General features: G+C 38.4%; 2 protein-coding genes across 2 annotated transcripts; both read right to left on the reverse strand.

Moving 5' to 3' along the window:
* On the reverse strand, positions 1-4,251 carry LOC130139699 (uncharacterized). Its single transcript, XM_056317242.1, has 7 exons — positions 4,228-4,251; positions 3,847-4,024; positions 3,588-3,740; positions 2,984-3,181; positions 2,462-2,626; positions 341-395; positions 1-86 (listed from the first exon to the last, which is right to left on the reverse strand). Exons 2-7 carry the CDS (start codon positions 4,009-4,011, stop codon positions 1-3), a joined length of 822 nt encoding a protein of 273 aa, XP_056173217.1. The 5' UTR covers positions 4,012-4,024; positions 4,228-4,251.
* Positions 4,252-12,127: 7,876 nt separating this feature from the next.
* Positions 12,128-16,712, reverse strand: LOC115674939 (glucan 1,3-beta-glucosidase-like). The gene is made up of 8 exons (XM_030597463.2): positions 16,548-16,712; positions 16,289-16,441; positions 15,820-16,017; positions 15,138-15,302; positions 13,083-13,252; positions 12,846-13,001; positions 12,432-12,778; positions 12,128-12,309 (listed from the first exon to the last, which is right to left on the reverse strand). The coding sequence occupies exons 1-8, from the start codon at positions 16,710-16,712 to the stop codon at positions 12,128-12,130; spliced, it is 1,536 nt and encodes a 511-aa protein (XP_030453323.1).
* Positions 16,713-17,435: the final 723 nt, after the last annotated feature.

The raw sequence follows: 17,435 nt of genomic DNA on the forward strand, positions 1-17,435 counted from the left end.
TCAATACGCCACAAGCTGCGCCTTTGCGAATCTCTGGTAGTCTTCTTTCGTAGCTCCACTCACTTGCCACTCAGCCATCCATTCACCTTCACCCAATTCGCAAATCAAATCAGCAACAAAGTTTTGTAAGCACGTCATATCGTTCAGTTTTGGGCTTTCTCGTCGTAAGAAAATATCCGCCAGACTCGGCGCATATTAGGATTTGCATGTCATATAGGTTAGTCTTTAAGTTTGAGATAAAAGAAAACCCCAAAATAGTTGCTTGCTTTAGTTTGTGTAATTTATTGAGTTGCAATTTGTTTGCTTTATTTATTGATTGTTATTTTTAATGATTGCGTACCCGCATGATCATTCCCTTGCATGTTAGTATCTAGCATAAAATCAATCCAAGCTGCCTGTATATATTTTTTTAAAATAAATGAAATGGTATCGAAAGGGTAATCTAGCTTCATTAATTCCCCGAATTCATGATCTCTTGTTCGTATGAGTAATTATTCCAATACTTTACTTGGATTTCTAATCGACTTGTTATGAAATAGATTAGTGGCAACTCCTAGATAAAAATATAACTTGGGTTTGGAAGAGCTCGAGCTAAGTTTAGCCTAAGTTTAGGCTTAGTAATCCATTGGCCAACCTTGGGTGGGTCACGACACATGGTGCGTGGATAATTTTTGCAATTTTCACACCGTTCATCTTAATCGCTGACTGGTTAGCCTCTGGCCATGGATATCCCCTCCTTTTTTTTTGGGAAAAACAATAGAGAAGAAAAAAATAATAAATTCAAAAAATTTGAGTACAAAAGAAAAAAAATGAAGATATCTAAAAAATAATTGTAAAAATTGTCCATGTTAGCGTTAGCCGTGGCACGGCGCTGATTAGATTGCCAAGTCAGCAATTTCTAGCCAAAATTGATCAAAAGAACTAAATTGACAAATCGTTAAAAGGTTTAGGACTAAATTGATAAATTGAAGAGTTTAGGACTAAATTGGCCACCCTATTTTAGGATTCTTTGGACATTTGCTCTCCCTAATTAACGTTGATAATCTTTAAAATGAGTTAGTAAATGTAAGGGGTTGTTAACCAGTACAAATAAAAGTTGATAAATAAATAGAAAAATTGGTAAATTAAAAGAAAAAGTTAAACGCTGGTTAGTGACTACAATGAGAATTGGCAATCCAAAATTTGTGGGTAATTTATTTAATGAAAAGTTGGTAAGTTGCTATAATTTAAGTTAATAGTTCGATAAGGTTAAGTAAATCGAAAGCGGCAGTAAATTATAGAAATAAAAGTTGTTAAGTTAGTAAACAAATTGATAATTTCATAATTACTGATAGGTTACCAATAAGTTAGCCGAAAAAAAATAAACTTGTTATCTTCTTTTCCAATAATTTCTGGACACTTACCAATACTTATTGAAATTTACCATCACAGAATAAAAAATCTATTTTCCCAGGCATGGAACAATAGAATTCTACTACTACATTATAGTAAAATAAATCCATTATAAGTCATGACAGTCTCATGATTACCATTACCCAACTAAAAATCTTCACGAAATCTACTAGGTTTATTAGGTGCGTCGCATGTGCTCTGAAGCTTGTGTACACAGATTTTTCTTTCGAAGATGACTAAAAGCTTACTCGATGAAAGATAATCAGAGCTTACAACTTACAATATAGTAAAAAGTGTGTAGACTTATAAATATGAGTTTCTGAAGGTAATATCTAAAGCTTAATGTAACTGAAAGACATAATGGGTAGACCACCCATGATGGGCCAAATCCGGCCCGTGAGCCACAAGGGCCCACAAGGTAGTTATTTGCCTATCGCTATAAATAGTAGGTACCCCTTGGAAAAACTAACGTGTTTTTCCATATGCAAAAGAACACACTCCTTCGAACATAATGTCTTCTCTGTTTTTCCTTCGGAACGCAAACGAGTACGAAAGACGATCGAAGAACTCTCAAGCGCAAAGTGGCACTTAATCTGTGACAATACCGGGTATGTTCGTTGTGTGATATGCCTGTACGATCAGTGATACAAGTTGATGGTCATTAGGCACGTTTTCCACATTGATCGAATTTGTTTCGAATATGTTTCGAATGTGTTGATCGGGGATTGAGTTTTCCCAACATTGGTATCGGAGCACGTTTACTTGTTTCCCGATCATGCATGTGTGTCATCTCTAACATTGAAGTGTATACTGCTTGTTTTTTCGTTTCGGCCTCGTTTTTGTTGATTTTCTTCGCGTCCCCGATCTGTTCATGCATGTTTCGATTTTTGTTTTTCGTCAAAACTTGAATTTTATTGCATAGACAGAAAGTGCTCGTCGAGACGAGCAAAATGAGGGGCGGTGGGTTGCCGGAGGAGGCCGCACGCACCCTCACGCGCCGACAAGGGTCGTGGGCGCGACGGCACGTGAACTTTGACTATATTCAAATAAGAGTATTATAATTACGTACCCTCATGACTTTGGGGGCTTTCTGTGGTCCATAGCCATTGGTGACTTGGAACTCGCCTTCCAATCTTTGAGTGAAGCTCATGATAAACACAGATGGGTCTTCATCTCCCCACATATTACTCTCGTCACATTGATAATTAGCTGTCACTCGTTCCTCCGTCCTCACCTGCAAAACAAATTGTCCTACCATAATCGCTCTTCTTTTTTAGTTGTTCTCAATCTCTACTTTGAATAAGTTTCGAAAAGTCTTCACTCGGCTGCTGTCTATCTAACATGCTGATGCCTAGAGAATCACTTTGATCTACTAAATTGGTTCATAAAATAACGCGACGGGCTAAAACCATAACTGAGTGTGCCCTTCCAATAAGTGGATCATAATTCACGTCCAATTTAGTAGACTAGTTCTAATGGATCGTGTACATATCAATTCATGTACGACGTTCATGCAGTAATTTCTCAGCCAGTCTGATAGATCTAGAATTAGTCCTGTGTAAGATAAAGGAAATGGAAAGAGATTGATGACCCGTAAGAAGAAGCCATTGGAAGCTTTGATTCTAACGCGGCTTGGATCGTCCGGCTTTCTCACAATCTCAAAGGTTTCTGATGCTCCTGGTGCGTGACAAGTAGCCACTAGATCGACCCCTTCCCCACCAGAGTCCAGGCCGACAAATTGCTTGTTGGCGACCCTGAAGTTGAAGAGCCTCTCTTTGATTCTCCACAGCTGCACACACAAAACACAGCAAATCATCTGTAGCTCAATGCACAAGATTATCGTCTTTGAAAATGACACTTATTGTAGTCAGAAAATTGTTGTCAATAGGAGAATATATCCATACTATTTCCAAGTTGAAAGATCTGAGTTTTACTTAACTGATAGGGAACTTTGTAATTGCATCGGTCACCGTCCCTTTGTTCAATGTTAGTCCCCGTAAAATAACTCCACCAAAGTCCCAACTATGTAAAACGTGAGCCAAAACCCATACGTTGGTGGTAGCCCAAAAATGGGTAATTATTTGCACTTGGTGTACTGTGCATCTAATCCAGACACAAGTTCGTTTTTTAACCACCGAACTAACGTCATGGATTTGCATAGCCCAAGGTTATTTGTCTGCTCAAAGCTAACTCACCCTGAATGTCTCCCAACAGGAATCAGAACCTGCTGGGCGTTTGGCAACTTGACCGGTCCCCATGCTGTTGGCAACTACCCTGCTTCCTCCGCCGGACTCCGGGCAGATAAACTTCTTGACCGTCATTGATTTGAACTGAAGTCCAGTCCCATCCTACACATTATACACAGTTCGATAATCAGAAAAATTGTCGAATCCAAACGAATCATCGGTTAAAAAAGCCACTAAAACACTAAGGCAATTACGTGTAGGACAGTACCAACATGTCCTTGTTGGGAATTGCATCAAAGAAGGAAGGCTTGATCCATCCTTCTGTGACCAGCCAGCCACCCAGATTCACTGCTCTTATTTTGGGGTTGCGATTCTCCATCCCTTGATCCGAATGGTTGCTGATCCATTGGACCCCATTGCTGATGCCTTCCATGCTTTCTGCTTTCCTGCTTCCCCATTCAAAATCAGGATAGAACAAAGCAAGAGTTAGTTATGCGACCGATTATCCCAAAAGGAACACATAAAATAAACATGACTAAAACATATCCAATAGTACTTGTGTAAGAAATTTTCATATAATAAAATTTCGAAATGGTTAAGGACAGATGGAATGCGTGCTTGTATGATGGGGATGAGTTAAGCCACTCACTCAATTAGCTTAAAAGCTGAGTTGTCTGCGTGTATGATGTATTTTTGCTGCAAGCCATCTGTCTATTTATACCGAGTGATCTCATCTACTTCTTGCATTCCATTTCATTGCGAATGCTTTTCTTAAACTTTTCTTCTTGGCTCACCTAATATGGGTTCTCGTGTGACTTGACTTTGGTCAACAGCACAGCAACTTCCCCGTCCCTCGCACGATGATGTGTCTTTTATGCTTCAGATAGTGATGTTTCTTAACTCTTCCGGGCAGCAAAATAGATTTAAGGAAATTTTACATTTATCTTTTTTTTTCCTTTATATAGATCTGACTACTCTTTCATTTGTCCAATAATGTTTCCTGTTTCAAATAGTATTTTGTTAAAGAGTGTTACCGAAATGATCATTAAGAAACTAATTAAGGAAATTTCACGATTTCAAATCCATTGATTGTCATTGTGTTATGCACAAAAAGTACATTCAAAATTGTATTATTTTAAATAGAATTTTATTAATAAGTGTCGTGAGAGCACTTGTCAAACATTACAATAAAGAAAATTTATCACTTCCAATATATTATGTTCTTCATGTTATATGTAATGGGTCCAATAAAAATGAAATTATTTCCTTGAATATATTTAATAAATGCCCCGAGAGAGTTCATTAATAAGACCCCTTCTAAATAAAAAAATATACTTAATAAGCATCTCAAGGACACTTCATGCTTCTCCTTTCATTCTATTAAAATCTTTTCCTTTCCGTTTAACTTTCTCGTTGCTTCCCCTTTTTTTCGTCTCCTCCAGTGTCTAATTCAACCACTGGGGGTTTACCCCAGTGGCCACCCTTCTCACTTGAGAAGGGGGAGGTGGAGAGTTCGAATCCCCGCCTTCGCAGGGGGGTAGGGGTAGGGCCGCGTAGTTTAAGATGTGGGTTTCGACGCCCACGCCCTGCAAGAGGTGGGGCGCAAGTCTGAGTGTGTATCGTGAGTGAGAGATAGAGTAGGACCGACCAAAAAAAAAAAGTCTCTAATTCGTAAGCAATAATTTCATGGAACGAGTACACATGAGCTCAGTGAATAACAACCGTTGAATCATGTCAATCCTCTACAGGAGCCCAATCGACACAACGGCTCAAATTCATTGAGCTCATAAAACACCCGGACCATGCAAGAATATTTCCATAAGTATCTTCAAAATTGTGTATACTGTCTTATGAATTGATTGTCCTTGTGTTATGCACAAAAAAGTATCTTCAAAACAGCGTATACTGTGTTTTTCGTGCTATATTAAGTAGTCCAACAAAAATGAAAATATTTCCTTGAATATAGTTAACAAGTGCCTTGAGAGAACTCATTAGCAAAAACCTTCTAATAAAGTATACTTAATAAGTATTTAAAGTGCACTCTTTATCGGATGTCCTTCGACTAAGTAAATTTTCTTCCACTTTTCTTTAGCATGTTGTCCATTTTCTACATCCAGGTCAAGTCAACGAGTCCGTTTCTCTCTTTCTATTTATCAAAATCTTTTCCTCTCTCCAATTAAGTTGTTGTCACTTTCCCTCTTTCGTCTCCTCAAATATCTAATACGCGAGCAATAATTCCGTGGAACGAGTACATATGAGCCTGGTGAATAACGGCCGTTGAATCATGCGAATCCTAATGATAGAGGAGCCCAATCGATGCAACGGCTAAAATTCATTGACCTCATAAAACACCCGGACGATGCAAAATTATTTTCGTAAGTTTTGTATGTGAAATTTCTAGGAAATGGGCAAGACCGGGTAAAGAAGAAGGGGATCACTCGTCCCCAAAAAGAAAGAGAAAAGAGGGATTCTATGCTTTTGAGAATCTTCATTTTGCCCCGTCCTCTTGGGATCACATGGCCAAAATATTTGAAGCACCTGATAACCAAAAATTTTTTTATTAATGTTTGCCATTGGGGAAGCCAGGACACGGACAAAAGTGATTCTGTTCGTGGAAGAGCAGGGCTGCTGCTCCCAATCCGACGGAATTCACGCGTTTCGTACCAAATAATAAAAACATCTTAACAATCCGAGGATGTTTTTGTTATATCGTTAGGGCTTCCGCAATAATTACAGTCACATTAGGCCTCGACGTTCGGGTGAATCATAGCGTTTGCAATGTTCGGATCATAATTGTTGGGGTCACGATCCGAATCCATAGGACCATACGATGTGAATTCTTGCTGCATTTTGACCTATTGTCCTTTTAAAGGTTCTAGAAAGTCATCAACAACTGTTGGGAAAAAATCCACATGAATTAGAGCGGGAAGAAATTGAGTTAGATCTTGAGGTGTGATAAAATTTTATTTAAGAAATTATTTACCCCACAACGTTATCAATGGTTACCGGCAAAAATCCTCTAGGATACAAATAAAGTCTCAGTGAAAATACCATATAGCAATTTCGGTATTTCTTCAGGATCTCTTAAGGGAAATAATTGGAAAAGAACGTTGTATACCTCTTGAAAGAAATGAAAACAGTTATTCTTCATAATGAACAAAAATGCTGAAAAATTATATATGTTGAACAAACACAGTCTTTCAAATGTAAAGAAGTTATGTCCGACTAGACGCAACCTTCCAAAGGTTAAGAAGTTACGTTCGAACAGGCATAACCTTTCAAATGTTGTAAAAGCGTCTAATAATTGTTAGGCAGAAAATAAAAATTCAAAATTAATTAATAAAAAATAACCGCCACTCTATTATGAACAGTCACACTATTTCAATAGAATAAAATAATTTATAAAAAATAATGATTGTTGATTAATGCCAAATTTCGTCCGTGTACGCACTCACATCCTTTCGATGCGGGACAAGGCGCCCCTTAGTTTGCTACAAACAAACTACCAATAATCCTCCACTCTATTTGTAAAACAAATTACAAAAATAAAAGGATTAACAACATGAAAAACCCTAAACTAGTACACATATGACAAATTTACTCCATACTAATTTTTTTAACATAAAAAACCCCAAACTGGTATACCTGTGACAATTTACCATAAACTAATTTTTTGACCACCAAAAATCCTAAACTGATATATTTGTGACAAATCTACCATCCGTTAAATTGAATTAATATCACGAAAAATCATAAAATGGTACACATGTGACAGACGAAGAATAAAATCTCAAACTGGTACACCCGTCAACTATCAAGTGTCATTTAACTCAAAAATTTGATGGTAAAATTTAACGGAAACTAATAGAGGGTAAAATTGTCATAGGTGTACCAGTTTGGGGTTTTTCATAGTCAAAAAATTAGTTTTGGGTAAACTTGTCATAAATGTACCAGTTTGGGGTTTTTCGTAGTATTAACCCAAAATAAAACATTAAAAATATACAGCCAAAATTTCCATGAGACTAATATATATAAAGGTCTCTTTTGAGTTAAACCTTTACGCAATGCAAGTACCTCAAAATTCTGTAAAAGTTTCAAGTAGTTATGCTTTACACTTGCCACTTTGATAATAGAGTCGGATATACCGCACATATACTAATCTCTTGTTTCAGCGAGAAGTTCTAATTTACTTAGCATTATTATGGCCTTATGCTTGTACCTATTTCATGAGCTCTCTAGAAATCAACTCCAACTTGCATAAGAAGCGGCACCATTTCTAAATTCATATAGGTGAAGTATTTAGTATGTGTTCCTATTACTAATAACACTCTGTAATATACTTACCTACAAAACGTAATAGACGATATTGATTTCTCATGTCTGGTCTAATGTCAGTATCAAACAATCACTTTCAGTAACTTGTTTTTACCCATTAAATTTCATAACTAGTGATTTACTAGTATTAGGTCGGGTTACCATCATTGGTTATTTTAGTTAAAAGATTTCAGTCTCATCTCTTTTGAGGTCATCTTTACCATGTCTCTTGGTAAAGCCTTTGTGAAGGGATCAGCTAGATTCTTTCTTGACCTCATGAAAACAGTTGTTATGGTACCATCCTAAATTAATTGTTTCTTATATGCATTCTTAGACTAATATGTCTAGACTTACCATTATAAGTGTTACTATAAGCTCTTGCCAAAGCAGCTTAACTGTCACAATGAACAAAAATAGGAGGCATAGGACTAGGCCACAATTTGATGTCCAATAATAAATTTCTAATCCATTCATCCTCTTTTCTAGTTGTTGCTAAAGCAATGAATTCAGATTCCATCGTTGAGTGAGTTATGCATGTTTGTTTCTTGCTCGCCCAAGATACATAATATCCACCTAATGTGAAAATCCATCAAGATGTGCAATGTTTATCTCACACACTTGTAATTTAACTAGCATCGGTATATCCTTCTAATATAGCCGAATAATTATTACAAAACAATCCCAAATTTTAGTTCTCTTACGAAAACCAAAAATTTTGGTAATAGCTTTCTAATGTTCTATATTTGGATTACTAGTATATCTACTCAAGTTATACACGGAAAAGGTAATATCAGGTGTAGTACATTGCCGCAAACATTAAAAACCCTATAGCACTAGCATATTCAAGTTGTGCAACTGCTCTACCAATATTATAATTTAATTTAATACTGGAATCAAATGGAGTACTCATCTTTTTGAAACCAAGATGTTTAAATTTATTTAACATCTTTTCCAAGTAATTACTTAGCTCAAAGAATAAACCTAACTATGTTTTTTAACTTTAATACCCAAGATAGTTTTTACTTCACCCAAATCTTTCATTTTATATATGGAAGTTAGATACTTCTTAGTCACAATAATTAGTCCACAAATAAGCATATCATCCACGTATAAGCACGCTAAAATACCATAAAAGAAGAAAAGTAACTTGCACATGCATTCCTTCTGTTCCAAGGCCTTAGTGTCCTTTGAATCAATAGTGCAAAAACATTTTGAAAATGGTTAGCATAATAGAATCAGATGTCCTGTTGATGAAAGTCATGCATACATGTCTTGGAAGCTCAGCACAACTATAGTTTGCTGCACCAGAAGACATCCAGAGACAGTAAGCCATCATAAGTACCTACAATCATCATCATCTTCCACTAGGGGTGTGCATGGTCCGGGTGGGCGGTTCCCGCCCCAGAACCGTGGACTGCCCGCTACAAGACCGGTTCCAAAAATTGGAACCGAGAACCACCCGTCGGTTCCATGGATCCACTCGAAAACTGGACCACCGGTCCGGTCCGGTTCCCGGGTGGGTCTATGGAACCTGTCCCAACAAGTTTTCCTGGACAAATAAAACAAAAATCTGTGGACCAATATCGGATCAACAGTACAAAAAGAAAATAACATAAATTTCCATACAATTCATACACTATGATTGGTTATATTAACCACATCATCCATAAATCAAGTGGGTACTAGGGGTGTGCATGGTCCGGGTGGGCGGTTCCCGCCCCAGAACCGTGGACCTCTCGCTACAGGACCGGTTCCAAAAATTGGAACCGAGAACCACCCGTCGGTTCCATGGATCCACCCGAGAACCGGACCACCGGTCCGGTCCGGTTCCCGGGTGGTCTATGGAACCGGTCCCAACAAGTTTTCCTAGACAAATAAAAAAAAAATCCGTGGACCAACATCGGATCAACAGAACAAAAAGAAAATAACATAATTTTCCATACAATTCATACACTATGATCGGTTATATTAACCACATCATCCATAAATCAAGTAGGTACCCATCAATTATTGGGAAAAATGACCAAGGTTATCCCAATTACACAAGACCTTTAGACATGATAACAAATTTTCTTCTTTTTTAAAATTTTTTTTGGTCAGATTTTTTTAGTTAAAAATTAAAAAAAAATAAAATATATTATTATTATATTACCGGTCCGGTCCGGGTGGGTGGGTGGGCGGTTCCACACCGGGAACCGGGAACCGGACCGGTTCCCTTGGGAACCACCAGTTCCAGTCCGATTCCGGGCGGTCCCGGGCGGGTCCTGGTTCTTTTGCACACCCCTATCTTCCACTCTACTCCTCCCGAGTAATTGTTCGAATTTCTCATTCAAAACTTCCCAATTTAAATCATAGAGCAGGCAACCTACCTCGTCTTCATGATATTAAATTTCTCGGGACCCCACTGTCAGTACCATTTTGTTACAAATGCAACCGGAACAACTCGATTCATAACTTTGATTGTCTCTGACTTCATTGTTGAACGAATAATTCCTTAAAATTATTGAAAAAAATCCACATGAATCGGAACGGGAAAAAATGGAATTAGACTTTGAGGCGTGATAACACTCTCTTTAAAGAATTATTTACCCCATAATGTTGCTAATGGTTACTGGCAAAAATCTTCCAGGATATAACAAAATCTCAGTGAGAATACCATATAGCAATTACGGTATTTCTCTAGGATCTCTCAAGGGAAACAATTGAAAAAGAAGGCTGTATATCTCTTGGAAGAAATGAAAACGTTTGTTCTTCATAATGAATAAAAACGTTGAAAAATTATATACATTAAACAAACACAACTTTTCAAATGTGAAGAAGTTATGTCTGAAAAGGCACAACCTTCCAAGGTAAAGGTTAAGAAGTTATGTTCGAACAGACACAACATTCCAAAGGTAGTAAAAGCGCCTAATAACCGTTAGGCAGAAAATAAAAATTCCAAATTAATTAATAAAAAAATAACCGCCACTCTATTGTGAATAGTTACACTATTTCAATAGGATAAAATAGTTAATAAAAAATAATGATCGTTGATTAGTGTTAAAACTCATCCACGTGCGCACTCACGTCTTTTTTACGTGGAACAAGGCACCTTTTAGTTTGTTTGACTAATAAACGACCAACATCAACTACCTATTAAATCCCCCGCCATCCACTGTGAAATCAGAGTGTAACAATAAAAATACCTTAATCTGTTTTTTTTTTTCATTTTACGATTGGCAAACTAACAGCGCAACTATCGTCAAATAATTGTCATTAAAGTCTTACACTCGTTTCGAAATATCTGATTTGAGTGATGGCTGCTAAGCTCCCTGTAACCCAGAAGTCCAAAGTTGAAGAGTCCATCAATGTAGCCCCCCAACGTGTCAAAAGTTAGAAAGCCTTCCATACAGGGTAGCAAATACCATGCATGGCTCAAAGCTTTGATACCGTGAAGGAGTTGGTCCGTCATCACACGGCTACCAATTTCCACTATGCGCGTTAAACTCGATTAAGTTGGCCCACAAAGTAATCGCATCGGGGCAATCGTGTTTAGTCCAAGTATGGTGCGATTACTGTTACAAGCACCATCCAACGCCGAAGCCTGCGTTGTCAATCTTGCTCGTGGCCATGAACCAATCAGAAATATTGAAAGCTAATTATTCCACTTTAATGCGCTCTGACCAAGGTCAATAATTGATCATCACGAAAATCGACTATATGGGTGCATATGTAATGGAATATACCGAAACAATTCGAATAGGTAAACTGATTAAAGCTTTATGTAACCATTGTTGATCATCCACTGAAGACTCCACTTGGTGTTGACATTCTTGAGGGTCCAGTAGGCCCATCCGAACGTTGCCCTTCCATACACCTCAAGCATAATAACTGATAAGTTGCCAACAAGTTATATGAAAAAAAATAAACCGATTATTTTTTTACCAATAATTTCTTGACACATACCATCATAGAAAAAAAAATCTATTGTCCCAGGCATGGAACAATAGAATTCTGCTACTACATTATAGTAAAATAAATCTTTTATAAGTCATGACAGTCTCATGATTACTATTACCTAAGTAAATATCTTTACGGAATTTACGAGGTATCGCATGTGCTCTGAAGCTTTTGCATAGACAGATATTTCTTTCGAAGATGACTAAAAGCTTACTCGGTGAAAGATAATCAGAGCTTACAACTTACAATATGGTAAAAAGTGCAGACTTATAAATATGAGTTTCTGAAGGTAATATCTAAAGCTTAATGTCACCGTTCTTGATCATCCATTCCAAGCTCCAGCGGTCTTCTGCGCACTTGAGAGTCCAATATGCCCATCCAAACGTGGCTCGTCCGTATGCTTCCAGTTGAACCTCCGCAGACTTTTGGTACTGTTCTTTTGTTGCATCATTCGGTCCCCACTCCACTACCCATTCACCTGCAATTTCACAATACTAACAATGATCCACAGTTCTAATATACACATGCACACACGAAAACTGGTACATAACAATATGTGGCATCAATGCCATGAAAATTTTGTTGCGGGTTTGGACTTACCCACAAAAGTGAGAGGTCCATTTGATGAAGCGGGACGGTCCACTTGGGTAACGCTATCTTTGTATATGAAAGGAAGGATATCTTGGATGGTGTCGAATTCTGTGTCGAACAGAAAATAGCATTGCATATCCACAACTGTCCTGTCCAGGCCGCTCGCATCGGGGAGCAGCAGCTCCATGCTGGAGGTTTCAGGCATGCAGGACATGATAACATAAGCAGCGGAGGAGTGCTTGCGGACAGCTTTGTACCCGGCAATGTAGTACCCACTGACAGTCTCTCGAGGAAGCGTCCCTGTGAGTGGCTCGTTCAGAAGGTCGACGGCATAAAGGCTCGGGCTCTTCGTGTATCTACATAGGCGAAACCGAATGATTTGTACTCGGAATAAGGTTTGTGAACCACAGATTGATTAATTACCGGGACGTTAGGAATTCTATGACACGGAGGGTTTGTTGGATGGTCTCATTTGTGTCTCCCCATTCCTGGAACCCATCTCTTGATGAGCTCCGTTCCCAGCCATTTTGGGAACCAGGTGCTGCGCGCAGGTCAGTTATGACCTTCAACCCATGCTTCCTGCAAGTAAAAAAATTGACTGATATGTTATCTACTGCATTTGTATTTAACAAGATGCTGAGAAGATGGTAATAGATTCACTCTGCCCAACAGAAGGCTTTGTCCAAAAAGGCCAACGAACCGCCGACATAAGGGGGTGGGGGATTTGGGTCACTCGCCATCCACCAACCTACTGGAATTTTCACAGCGTCCAATCCATTCTCGGCTACGAATTCGAAATCTTCTTCCACTATGAACGTTCTCCAGTGTTCCTGTCATCAATTCATACCTTCAATTTAAGTCTTACTAAGTTATAGCTATGCACACATTAGTACAGACTCCGTGTTCGCAACGATATCTACTTATAAAAATAATTGCAAATATCCATCGAATAAAAATGTAATAGGTACGGTCGTCTTATTCTTTTGTAAATATTCATTTGAATATTGATGTTACGAAGAATTATTGCTTGAGATAGAAGAATGTTATTTAATCAGATAAGAGAATTGTTTTTTAATCGAATCAAGAGTATAAACCGTTTTACCCCTTAAATAAAAATCCACGCGAAAAAGTGTGGTTTACCCCTTAAAAGAATGAAAATCGACACGAAAATTTTGGGTAAATTATTGCTTAAATTTTTTTTCTTTTCTGCTTTTGGAAAAGTAGAATAGTGGAGTTACTAAGTGACATGTCAAATTGTAAGTAGGCCTTTGAATATGAATCCGAGTCAATTTAGTCTTTCCAATTAATTTTGGCCGAATAATACTGACGTGAATACTGGTCGGCCTATGTGGCACAGCTGGTGCTGACCTATAGAACTTTTAGACAATATTTTAATATTTTTCAAATTTTTTCTTTATTTTTTTTATTTTTCGTTTATTTTTTATTTTTTTATTTTGTTTCTCGTTCTTTTCTTTTTCTTTTTTTTTCATTCCTTTGCTTCTTCCTCAAGCCAATTGCCCTTGGCGACCGACGAGATGTGAGGTCTGGCGAGGTTGACCTCATTGGCCTCTAGCAAGCCTTGTCGGCCACTGGCCTCAGCCTCGCCTAGGGCCGCGAGGCCCAACCTTGCCAAATTTGGCGAGATTCAACCTTGCCGGCCCACGCCTCTAACCGGTCAGTCAAGCGAGACCAACCCTTGTCGGCCATCATAGGAAAGGAGGAGGGAAAAAAAGAGAGAAAAAAACATATAAAAAAATTCAAAAATTATTTAAAATGTTGATGTTGGCGCCGGCGGTGCCACATAGGCCGGTCAACGTCCACGTCAACAATATTCTGCCAAAATTAGCCAAAATGACTGAATTGATTTTAGATCAAAGGATTTAGGATTAAATTGGCACAAATGAAATAGTTTTAGGACTTTTCTAACACTTTTTTTCCATTTAAATAGGTATACCATATTCAACGCCTAATCACAATTTGACACCCCAATTAATAAATAATTTTTGTGAATCAGTCTTCTTTGATCAAGTATATCTCGTCGAAAAACGGGTGGTTTTGTCCATGTGTTGCCATGATTGCAACTTTTTTACAGAGGAAATCCGAGCATGGGTGACGTGTATCGCGAAAGAACCCAACACTTCAGGTCAAGAACCATTTTTTATAAATGCGAATTACTCATAGCTGGATCACAACTAGATGTTTTCACTGCGAAGATTCCAACAAATAAGATGATGGGGCGTATAAATATTGACATTATGACCAAGCCTATCACCTCTAGCTAAGTTCAATAATTAGTTACTTGAGCTTGGTATGAGTAGGTTGTGCATATCATATGATGTCCTATTCATATTTTCATTTTATATATTGCATTTTATATTGTATCATTTTACATGCGCAATATTTACTATTGCCGGTACAAAGTGAGAGTAGTACGCTGTCGGGACTAAAGACCCTATCAGGAGCATACAAGGGATGCAGGAAACTGTAGCAGCTACCGCAACTCCTATGTATGACTACAGTAATGATCATCGGTTAGAATTAGCACGTTCGCAAGCCAAAATACCAAAAAGATTAAAAAAAATCAACTTTTTTTTCTCGTGGAGTGAGTTTAGTTAAAGCTATAATCCGGGCATGAAAAAATCATTTGATTGATTTGATTGGCTTGAGAAGTGTGAACTTTGACTATATTCAAATAAGAGTTTTATAATTACATACCCTCATGACTTCGGCGGCTTTTCGTGGTCCAAGACCATTCGTGATTTGGAACTCGCCTTCCAATCTTTTGATGAAGCTCGTCACAAACACAGATGGATCTATATCTCCCCAAGCATCGCTCTCGTCATATTGATAATCAGCTGTCACTCGTTTCTCTGTCCTCACCTGCAAAACACATTCTAATCACCCTCTTTTTATTGTAAATTAAGTCCCCCTTGACCACTCGTTAAAAGATCAAGTACCCATCACTTGATGTTATAAAGCGTTATTTTATTAATCTTTTTGTTGTTGCTCTCGATCTCTCTACCTCAGATAAGCCTCGAAAAGTTTTCACTCGGTTAGTGTCCACCTAAAACATAACTGCGAAGGGGTAATGTTTGTCTACTCAATATGTTTATGATATGATGCGACGGACTAAAATCGTAGTTAGGATGGCCTTTCAAATAAGTGGACCATATTTAACATCCACTTTTTTAGACTAGTCTTAAGTAATTATTTGGGGAACGTTATCTATGCACTAGAAAAAGTCTGGTTGGGAAGCCCCATATGGATTTCAATAGTTCTAACGGTTCAAGTACATTTGAGTACATGTATGACGCACATGCAATAATTTCTCGATCGGTCTTAGTAGATTTATCGTTATTCTTCTATTAGATATAGGGAAGGGAAAGCGATTGATGACCTGTAAGAAGAAACCATTGGAAGCTCTGATTCTAACACGGTTTGGATCATTTAAGTTTCTCACGATCTCAAAGGTTTCTCGTGTTCCTGGTGAATCACATGTAGCCACCAAATCGACACCATCCCCACTAGAGTCCAGGCCGACGAATTGCTTGTTGGCGACCCTAAAGTTGAAGAGCACCTCACTGATTCTCCACAGCTACACATTCAAAGCACTGGAAAATTATTTATGTAAAAGTTACAAACCAATTATCGTAATTGCATCGGCTGTGTCCCCGTGAGATAACCCGAACATCGCTGACAATGGAATACTTGAGCAATACCCTAATGGCGGTAGCCCAAAAATCTTAATTTATTTGCACTTGGTGTACTATGCATCTAATCTGGACACAAGTTCGTTCCTTAATTGCCGAACTAGCATCACGGGTTTGCAAAGTCAAATGTTATTTATCTGCGTAAAGCTAACTCACCCTGAAGGTCTCCCATCGGGGACCGGAACCTGCGGGGTGTTTGCCACCACCAGGAGTCCCTGAGCTGTTGGCGACTACTCGGCTTCCTCCACCAGACTCGGCACAGAGAAACTTTCTGACCGTCATTGATTTGAACTGAAGAATAGTCCCATCCTACACATTATACACACTTCCAGGATCAGAAAAGTCGCCGAAACCAAACGAATCATCGGTTAAATAAGCAACGAAAACACCAAGGCAATTACGTGCGGCACAGTACCAAGAAGTCCTTGTTGGGGATTGCATCAAAAAGGGAAGGCTTGATCCATCCTTCTGTGACGAGCCAGCCCCCCAGATTCACTGCTCTTATTTTGGGTTTTCGATTCTCCATCTCTTGATCGGAATGATTGCCGATCGATGGAGCTCCGTTGCTCATGACTTCCATGGCTTCTGTTTTCCTACTTCCCCGTTCAGAATCAACATAAGATTAAAAACAAAACAAAACAGCAGTTGGTTATGCAACCGACTGTCCCAGAAGGAACACATAAAATCTGCAGTTAACATGACCAAGACATATCCAATAGTACTCGTCCAAGAAATGTTCATGCAATAATATTTCGAAATGGTTAAGGACAGATGCAATGAGTGGTTGCATGATGCGGATGAGTCGAGTCACTCACTCAATTAGCTTAACAGCTAAGTTGTCTGCGCGTCTGATGTATTTTTGCCACGGGCCGTTTGCCTATTTATACCGAGTGTGATCTGGTCTATTTGGTCTGGTCTACTTAGTGCATTTCACCTCGTTGTGACCGCATTTCTTAAAATTTGCTTGTTGACTCGCCTACCGTGGGTTTCCGCGTAACTTCGACTTACCTCGACACTCGGAAATTTCCCTGTCCCTTGCACGTTGACCTCTGCTTTCTTGAGATAATGACGTTCTCTTCCGGAGAACAAAATAGATTTAACGAAATTCTACGTTTACCCTTTTTCGTTTCTTTCTATAGATGTAACTACTCTTCCGTTTGTCCAATTATGTTCTCTTTCGAACTGGATTTTGTTAAAGAGTGTTACCGAAAACGCTCATTAAGAAACTAATTAGGGAAATTTCACGGTTTCTAATAAATTGCCATCGTGCTGTGCACAAAAACGTACCTCCAAAATTGTATTA

Source organism: Syzygium oleosum, unplaced genomic scaffold (genome assembly GCF_021117445.2).
Source record: "Syzygium oleosum isolate NSW1041296 unplaced genomic scaffold, Sole_v2.1 Sole_v2.13, whole genome shotgun sequence".
In the NCBI taxonomy this organism is placed as follows: Eukaryota; Viridiplantae; Streptophyta; class Magnoliopsida; order Myrtales; family Myrtaceae; genus Syzygium; species Syzygium oleosum.

Excerpts from the sequence above, each read along its gene's own strand:
- LOC130139699 (XM_056317242.1), bottom strand. The coding sequence starts at position 4,011 with ATGGAAGGCATCAGCAATGGGGTCCAATGGATCAGCAACCATTCGGAT. Across the intron at positions 396-2,461 it reads AAGCCCCCAAAGTCATGAGG|GCAGCTTGGATTGATTTTAT; the intron begins GTACGTAATTAT and ends AAATATATACAG. Across the intron at positions 87-340 it reads GCAAGGGAATGATCATGCGG|GTGAATGGATGGCTGAGTGG; the intron begins GTACGCAATCAT and ends AATTGGGTGAAG.
- LOC115674939 (XM_030597463.2), bottom strand. The coding sequence starts at position 16,712 with ATGGAAGTCATGAGCAACGGAGCTCCATCGATCGGCAATCATTCCGAT. Across the intron at positions 16,018-16,288 it reads CCCGATGGGAGACCTTCAGG|CTGTGGAGAATCAGTGAGGT; the intron begins GTGAGTTAGCTT and ends TTGAATGTGTAG. Across the intron at positions 12,779-12,845 it reads ATAGAATTCCTAACGTCCCG|ATACACGAAGAGCCCGAGCC; the intron begins GTAATTAATCAA and ends TCGCCTATGTAG.